General features: G+C 41.3%; 1 protein-coding gene across 1 annotated transcript in view; it reads left to right on the forward strand.

The window, feature by feature from the left end:
* Nucleotides 1-9,054, forward strand: part of LOC103463816 (protein-glutamine gamma-glutamyltransferase K-like) — a 32,035-nt gene that overhangs the window by 21,362 nt on the left and 1,619 nt on the right. Inside the window, exons 4-11 of the mRNA XM_008407420.2 lie at nt 3,324-3,575; nt 5,131-5,249; nt 5,326-5,433; nt 7,277-7,454; nt 7,533-7,671; nt 7,759-7,951; nt 8,042-8,195; nt 8,321-8,605. Of these exons, the coding sequence (XP_008405642.1) occupies nt 3,324-3,575; nt 5,131-5,249; nt 5,326-5,433; nt 7,277-7,454; nt 7,533-7,671; nt 7,759-7,951; nt 8,042-8,195; nt 8,321-8,605 (1,428 nt within the window). The remainder of the gene's footprint in view (nt 1-3,323; nt 3,576-5,130; nt 5,250-5,325; nt 5,434-7,276; nt 7,455-7,532; nt 7,672-7,758; nt 7,952-8,041; nt 8,196-8,320; nt 8,606-9,054) is intronic.

Consider the following 9,054-nt stretch of genomic DNA (forward strand, 5'->3'; position numbering starts at 1 on the left):
ATCTGAAAATGCTACCTACAGTACAAATTCAGAATAGCATTGGATATGTATGTATATCTGTATATTTGTGGTAGAATTTGAAAGTGTGCTTTGGAAATATATATTTTTACACATGCAAGGTATATAAATATTCTGTATATGTATTAAAACGTTTCATATAAAAGCACAATTTTACTTAGAAAAATGCAGTCTGTTCAAAATATACTTAAGTAGATTATGTTATTTCTTGGGTTTTCACTTAAAAGGAAGTGAGATTTGAAAAAAACAAAAAAACGTAAAAGATGGAAAGATGCATGTCAGTTCAAGGTGTCTGTTTATAGAACAATACTGACAGTGAAATTTATACCTCTTTCCGCATTTAAAGGAAATGTGAAACTCGTTATGATGGAGCGATATGACATTGACTAAGCCGATGTTTTGTTGTGTATTTTTTTGTGTATTTGAAATAATCGTTTTCTGAATCGAACAGCCAATATTCTCTTTTTTGTGAATACGGGACAGCAGCTGTTATAAGTTTATATATTTCTGCTTCTTTTCATTCATGATTTCTTCTAGTTGTTGCATAAACTATTCATATTTATCCAGTGAATGAAATAGAAAAAAACAAAAAACAAATTGAGTATAATGTCATCCCAATTAGCTAAGTGCAGGACTTCTTTGTACGAAATCGACCACGTTAAGTGATTAAAGGAAAAAGGGAAAAAAAAGCTATTCATTCATCCAGATTTTTGTTCGACCAGATCTCTGTTTCCTGCTTGCACCCGCTGCGGACTCCAAGCACTTTCAGCTCTGGAAAACAAGCCGCCCTGCAGGAAGGCAGATCGCAGGCTGAGTCAAAAACAAACAGTTATTTGTAAAAACCCAGGTGAAAGCCTCTGACAGCTAAATGTTCTGCCTGTTTATGTTCTGCTTTCAGAGGCCTGAAAACCCCCACTAACAGCTCAGAGTGGCTCTAAATTTCACTTAATATCTGACATGGTTTAAACGAGAAAGACAGAGAAACAGAGAGAGAGAGAGAGCTGCGATTGCACTCTTACAGAGTCTTAAACAAATTGCCATAGACAAAATGGGCCCACCAGCCCTGGGGAAGATAAATGCGGCTCTGAATCTTTCAGTGGTGGCGTCAGTGGATTATGAGACGGGAAGCGAAGATATGAGGTATAGCTGTATGCAAAGCTGGCATTTGGGCTTTAGAGATGTGTGTGTTTGCGTGTGTGTGTGTGCGTGAGAAGAAAGTTTACTGGCTGTAGTTTATTTACAGTTTTGCTCGATAGATGGGATAAGTAATCGTCTGTAGCCTCCAGCTGCTATCGGGGAAGCACTGCTGAGTGTCAGGAGGAATGGTCTGATGGCACATCTCCCATCAACACTTTAAGATTTTAACCATGCAGCACCTGGTTTACTGAGAAGCCATTGTGGTATTTTAGCCTTCTTTTTTTTCCACATTGGAGAAAAAAACATTAGTAGCAAAATTTCCAGCAACATATTTTGTAAAACAAAACCAGAAGGTGATCAAAGAGGCTTCTCTGGTTCTGTCCCAAGTCTTCATGAAAGCTTTGAATCAAACTACAAATCCAACACATACATAATAACACATACATGCACATATACATATAGATATGTAAACGTACATCAATGCACCAACAAATCTGCTGTATCATCTACAGATCAGAGCCTAAAGCTGCAGTAACTTTACTTTTTTTTACGTTTTTGTTAAAATTGTTACTATGTCGTGACAGCATAATATGAAACAGGTGAGCTGTGAAAAACGTGAACACCTCTGCCTTCCCTCAGTTGCCAGCTAGAAGCAACCAATCAGGGCCAAGAGGAAGGTCTTAGCGCTGTCAATCATCTCGTGTGTACGCCGCTCAATACCCACCCTGCCTCCCTTTCTTTCATTTTTACACACATTTATATACTTGTTATATTTTTCTATTTAAATGGGCAATGTTTTTACTTTTCACACATTTCATCATCTAAATCCCTCAACAAACTGATGTGCACAGACTTTAAATCACATTTTCCTCTCATCTTCAAAGCATTTTGAATTTTCTTGTTTCAACACCTTGTGCATTTTTAACCTTCTTGACAATTTTATTTTTTTGCTAATAAAATTGGGTCAATCGACGGTGGCATAAAAAAATACTAAAGATAACACGTGTTTGTCAATCACATATCATAATGCAATATTATTGTGAAACAGAAGAAAATAGCTTTCTTCTTTTTTTTTAAATCAAGAAAAATTTTAATGAAAATACAGATAGAGAAATATTTTGTGCGGTTCAGAAGTCATGCTAAAGTTTAAGGGGGTGTGCAAGTTTTTCCCTGGGGCAGTGAATACTTTTGGATTTCAGAGTCCTGTTCAGACGCTGCAGGCAAACTCTGACCTTTCATATTCTGCGTATTCAGACCACGTGAACTGAGCCGTGGCATCGACCGACTTGCTTCTCTACAGTATCCGGTGTCAGTTTGAAAGATTTTCCCACCAGAGAGCCCATCTCTGGTGCCGAGCCCGGCGGTGCACAGCCAGCTGCCACTTCGATGCGAGTCGGCAGCTCGATGTGTTTTCAGACACAGTGGACGCTCCCTTTGTTTTTTCTTTATTCGTGCTACTGCGAGCAGTCTCCCGATTCCTGGCACCCGATCGGTCACCCGTCTGGTCACGACCGGAGCCGAGGAAAAATGTGGCGTTTCCTGACTGGAGCGACAAACTGGATATGTTTTGGTATTTGAGAACAGCAAATTAAGATGAGGCCACACCGCTCAGGGGGGAAACAGGACGGAAATCACAGGAAGCTGCAGCTTTTTCACACCCTGCAGCCACAACCTGTGAGGGGATTTGTTAGAGAAAGAGGAAGATATGCTACGTTTCTATCAGCTGTCAATGCAGCAATACAGAATTTAATGTCAGAGAAGGAAGAAAGGAATTAGCTTTAACAGATCAATAATCTCCAATGACACCAACACGGAGAAAACTAATGTCTTCTGTGCACTTTGGCAGAGCAGTTCTGAGGTAAAACTGTCTCATCAGGTGTGTGTGCGTGTGTGTGTGTGCGTGTGTGTGTGTGTGTGTGTCTGTGTGTGTGTGTGTGCGTGTGTGTGTGTGTGTGTGTGTGTGTGTGTATTCCAGATTATGCACTCAGTTTCCTGCCTGTTTGCTTTCTGTTTATTCAAACCCAGCAGGTATTCATGTGTGGCTTCAGTTGGGGTGAAAAAGCAAAAGCAGCCTTCCTGAGCCAAACAAAAGCTCAGATTCTGTTCCAACATGTCTCTCGGTCCCTCACACCGTTCACATGCGTGTGCGTTTTCTGTCTTCTGCTCAGGTCCCCTCCCTGCGGTGTCGAACGGAACCCACGTCATCGTCCCTCTGGTGAAGGACCTGGAGGACGGTCGCTGGGAGGCCGCGGTCGTCCAGCAGGACGACAGGAGGCTAAAGCTGTCTGTGAATTCGCCTCCAACAGCTGTGGTGGGCAGGTACCAGCTCACCGTGGAAACGAGCTGCGCCAACGGCCCGGCCACCTCCAGACACGACCCCGCCAATGACATCTACATGCTGTTCAACCCCTGGTGTGAAGGTAATCTATGACAGACGCACTCGGTGGATGAAGTGACCCCAAACCCACCAGGTTCAGTCCATGTACCACTAATTTCTGTAGACCTTGTGATAAACTAACCATATCAGCATGGCTCTCAAAACATTTTACTAACATATTTTGAAAACTCTTTTGTATTCATTCTCCTTGACTGTAACCGTTCTTAATGATCTGACTGCTTTAGGAAGTTGCCTGGAAGTCGTGGCATCAGCATCATGTTTACTTTAGTTCAGTATAAACAAGGGCTGTCAATGGATTAAAACATTTAATCTGACTAATCGCACTCCAGGACTGTGATTAATCACAATTAATCACTATGTTGTAACTTTTTAAGCTTTTTTTAAGCTTAAAATCTAAATATGCACATTTTCAAAAAATTTTCAAAAAAACATTTCATAGACGAGACTCAGTTTTTATATTAAGGAAGTTTTTAAAAGCATTCATTTTCTTTTAAACGTTAATTTTGAAATGTCGGGCTGTAACCTGTGGCTACATGCTACCTTGGTTTTATGCAAATTTCCACCACTGAGTTTTTTTTTAAAAGCGAAATTTCCTGCAGGGCTGAACAGTTTGACTCTCCTCTCTCATCTCTTCACTCACGTTTCTGACCGCAGTACAAGACCGTGACTGTGACTTAGTGAACCCTCAGCAGGAGAGAGGCTTTTAGCTCAAGATATGTAATGCGATTAATCTGCATAATGTGATATTAATGCGTTAAATGCGTTGTCGTTGGCGGCCGTATTATAAAAGTAGCTGTTCTTTTGCGTATTAGCTATAGGACCAAAATGTTACTTTTCAGCATTATGCCAAAAACTACTGTAGAGAAAAAAATCCGGACTGTGGATTCACTTGAACACAATATGAAACATAGTGATGGCAGCATCATGCTGCTGGGATGCTTTTCTTACAGCGAAAAATTGAAAGAGTAAAATACATGCTGACATTTTGAGAGAACATTTTAGCTCACCTTTAACAATTATCCAGAGGTAAAAATCAAATGGATAACAGCAATACACATTTGTGTGTTTTGAGTGGCCCAGTCAAAGTCTAGAGCTGAATCCACTTGAGAACCATGAATCCACTTCGCAAGTTCAGACTATACTACATAAAATCCCAATAAAAGTCATTTGTTTGTCAGAAATGTACAACATTTGTCAATAAATAATAAAAAGAACTTGTGCAAAAATAACATCTGTTTTGTGCCTCGCGTCATAAAAGCTTTTCATGTCATCTCAGTCACAGCACATCTCTGAGCAAACATGTAGGAGGCAATGTTTTTTCTTTATGCATGATTAGGACATCTGCTCGGCAATAATTCAAACAAAAGCTCCCAGTCGAACTGGAGCGTAAAATGCGGCGCCTTCAGATTGAACATGAAAAAGATTACGCTTTTAATCTGCCCGGACGCAAGGCAACGTGGTTGGAGGGAGTTGTTGCCATATTTGCTACTTCCTGGCCAAATAAAATCTAAAATGGCTTCTGGTCGTTTTTATTTTAACTTCGGTTTTTGGACGACTGTCCCCACTTGCTCTCCCAGATGACTCCGTCTTCCTGGACTCTGAGGAGGAGAGGCAGGAGTACGTCCTCAACGACGTTGGACGGATCTACTACGGCACAGATCTTCAGATCGGAGAGAGGACGTGGGACTACGGCCAGGTGAGGAAGACGACGCAGCATCCGTGTTGAGCGGAATCCATCAAAACTAACTTCTGCTCTGCTGTGCTTCTCCCAGTTTAACAACGGGATCCTCGCCGCGTGCCTCTTCATGTTGGATCGGAGTCGAACCCCAAACTCTGGTTGGGGCGACCCAGTTAATGTGACGCGGATCATCTCAGCCATGGTGAGGAAGGAGCCGATCACCTGTTCCCTCCTTTATCTTCCAACCAAACCAGCAACTGTTACTGTTTTATGCAAAAATAAATCTGCTGCTTTAAAGCGGAAAATTCTTTCTAAATATGTTTTTAAGCTTTCTCTTTACTGCACAGAGAGGAGTCCGTGCAACGTCACAACGTCGTCGACATAAATCAGAAACAATATGTGTACATGTGAGGGGTGGTTTTTGTTGCCACGTTTTGTTCTTTGCAGGGCAGAGATTTAACATGTGGTAGAAAATAACAGTGAGATTCACTCCCCCGGGTTTCTAGAAGTGTTTCTGAGCCTGAGGAGTGATTTCCACTTCAGAATCCTGTCTCCTTTTAAAGCGAGGTTGCCTGAGGGCTGAAAGATCCAAGCCTGGAATATTTTTTACTTTTTTTTGCAGCCTTGTCTCCTGTGTAGAGACGTTTCTCCCGATGATCTGAATACTTTAATGTTAAATTTGCTACTCTACAATTTAACTTTAGACTATAAGACGATAAAAGTCTCTCTTCAACCCCTCCATAAGGGTTTTATATGCTCAGTTTCTGTTAATTTTATTAATTTGCTATGCTTCAGATTTACGTATCGGGGTACGTAAATCTGTTGTTGTTCCAGTTTTATGCCAAATCCACATTTCAGCTTCTTTAAAACAGATTTTCATGTGAAAACTCTTAATGTTTTTATGACATGCGTATACATTTTCTGAATGTTTACTTCGATCAAGAAGCTCAACCTGTTAGTGTGCAACATCATATTCATGTAAAAATGTATATAAGTGCCAAACATCCTCGTGCTAGCTTGTGAACAAGTTTGCACATCGAAGTGCATATTAAGCAGTTGAGGGCAAACAATCATGTAATTCTGGTAAATAAGCTTTTACCTTTCTTGTGCATCACAGCTATTTTAATAATGAATTACAACATTACTTTTCGAGTGTTTCTGAATCTCATATAATTGAATTTCTTTTTGTATTTTGATGGTAAACAGCGTTGCTTCTGTTCTTCATGCTAACAATCAAAAAAAAGTTTTTTGGTCATTTAGTCCGACATTTAGTTTTTTGTCATGACATTAGTTACAGTAATTGTGTCGCTGCGCTGCTTTGTTTAGATATCAACCCTTAAATTGTATGCAGTTGAATTTTCTTCAGTTTGTTCTTTAACATTTCTGGAAAATGTCATTTCTGGGGCTCCTCGCAAAAATGTCTCGGTACTTCCACTTTCTGCTCATTGCGCTAACTCTGTGTTTGTGCTGGCCAGCAGATTTAAATTACAGACAACATCTGAGCTGTTATTTTAGTTGCTAACCTGTAGAATAGTCTGAATTAAAAATTAGAAACGAACAAATGTATTTAGTTGAAGCTTTTTCAATCTGCCTCTTTGTTGGAGTTGAAAAATCACCTAAAAACAACAAAACTCCATTTAATCTTTTGGTTTCGGGGATTTCAGTTTATATTACGCATTAAGCAAATTGCATATCACAGTCATGTTTAGGGACATTGGAAAGGCAGGCGTTATCAGTAATGGATCCCCACAAAGGCTTTCTGTGTGTACGTAAAAGTGAAACAGCAGTCAGCCAGCTCTCTTCTTTCTGTTTTCATCAAAACATATCAAAGGTTTACCTCTGAAGAAAAACCTTGTGTACATCTTTCTTTCACTCCCAAAATGGAGGGTTTTCAAAGACATCAATAGGGAGCTGCGCTCACTTCAGGTTTCTCCTGTAAAGAAAAACGGCACGTTTTAGATAAAGTTCTCAAAGAAGCACTCGTGATGGTTTGTGTGCAACCCGCACCGCATGGTAATAAATTGTAATTATGTCTTGATTTCTAGGTAAACTCTCCCGACGACCTCGGTGTTTTGGAAGGAAACTGGTCAGGAGACTATTCACAGGGAACTTCCCCCACTGTGTGGAGTTCAAGTGTGGAGATCCTGAAGCAGTACTATGAAAGCAGGGGAACGCCCGTTCGGTACGGCCAGTGCTGGGTCTTTGCTGGTGTCTTCACTGCAGGTCAGCTGATGCGTCTTTGGTTTGATGTTCCAACAAAACCGTCTTGAATAGACGCTAACTGTCGGTGTGCCGTTTCAGTGTTACGTTGTCTAGGCATTCCTGCTCGAACGGTGACCAACTTTAGCTCGGCGCACGATACCGACATCTCCTTGACGACTGACATCTACCTGGACGAGGAAATGGAGCCGATAGAACACCTTAATGCAGATTCTATCTGGTACGCCAGAGTTCATGACATACACGGGTTCAAGAAAACAACAAAAGAATCTAAATTTAGACCATTTCCCATTTCTTTTTTTGGTAGGAACTTCCACGTTTGGACCGATTGCTGGATGTCTCGTCCAGACTTGCCCCCTGGCAATGGAGGCTGGCAAACCGTCGATGCCACACCGCAGGAAACCAGCCAGGGCATATTTCGCTGCGGCCCGGCTTCCCTCAGCGCGATCCGCAATGGTCAGGTCTACCTCAAACACGACTGCGCCTTTGTGTTTGCTGAGGTTTGTCGGATTCTCAGTCTGCAGAGGAATTTTATCTCGTAATATTTTAGAAATGACTGAAAGACTGACCTGGTCCCATGCCTCTTCCAGGTGAATAGTGATAAAATATACTGGCAGAAGAACAAAGATGGCACCTTCCGTCAAATCTACAGTGAGAAGAACACTGTGGGTCGCTCCATCAGCACCAAGGCCGTGGGCTCAGACGAACGCCTGGACATCACACACCTTTACAAACACCCAGAAGGTAAAACCAAAAAAATTATGACACAATCTTATGCAATAACTCCAGCAACTTCCAAAGCTGTCACGGCATATAATCAATTTATTTTAAATTTGCTCAAAATGTTTGTGTTTTATTTTTTTCATCAGGTTCAGAGGAGGAACGTATTGCCGTGGAAACCGCCTGTAGCTACGGCTCCAAAGCAGCCGCCTACTCGTCTCCAACAGCGGAAGACGTCTCTTTAGAAGTGATGATGCAGGGCGACGGTCCCAGAATGGGGGAGAATGCAGAGCTGACCATCAGGCTGAAGAACGTCAGCTCGGAGCCGCGCACCGTTACGTTGCACAGCCAGCTGTCCGTCATGTACTACACCGGAGTCCACAAGGACACGGTGAAGAAGGACACAGTAGACGAGGAGATTCTGCCCAACGAGGGTGAGCAGCTGGGGCTCCTCGCAAACGGCCTCACTAAAGTATTCTTTGAACTTTTTTATATTTTTGTACATTGCGACCAAAAACTTTAACTTATTTCATTTCATTTGTTTGTATATACAATATCCCGACACAAGTAGAAGTTGAAGAAAGGCCGTAATATGTTATGTTATAAAATAAGAATCCGAAAGGTGTCATCGGCATTTGTATTCGGCATCCTGACATCCTTAAAGTAAGGAATTGTCTTCATAAATCTACCTGTGCAATTTTATCAAAGTACACTAGGAAAAGGCAAAGAGCTCGATTGTATTTCCTGTCACAACACAGTGTAGAAAACATAATTTTTTATAAAAGTTAAATACTACAGCTCTAAGACAAACGTGGTACAGACATACGTGGAATTGAAGCAAAAGCGTTTCTGCAGAGTATGAGTGAAAGAGGATATATATATA

This window comes from Poecilia reticulata, linkage group LG4 (assembly GCF_000633615.1).
Source record: "Poecilia reticulata strain Guanapo linkage group LG4, Guppy_female_1.0+MT, whole genome shotgun sequence".
NCBI lineage: Eukaryota > Metazoa > Chordata > Actinopteri > Cyprinodontiformes > Poeciliidae > Poecilia > Poecilia reticulata.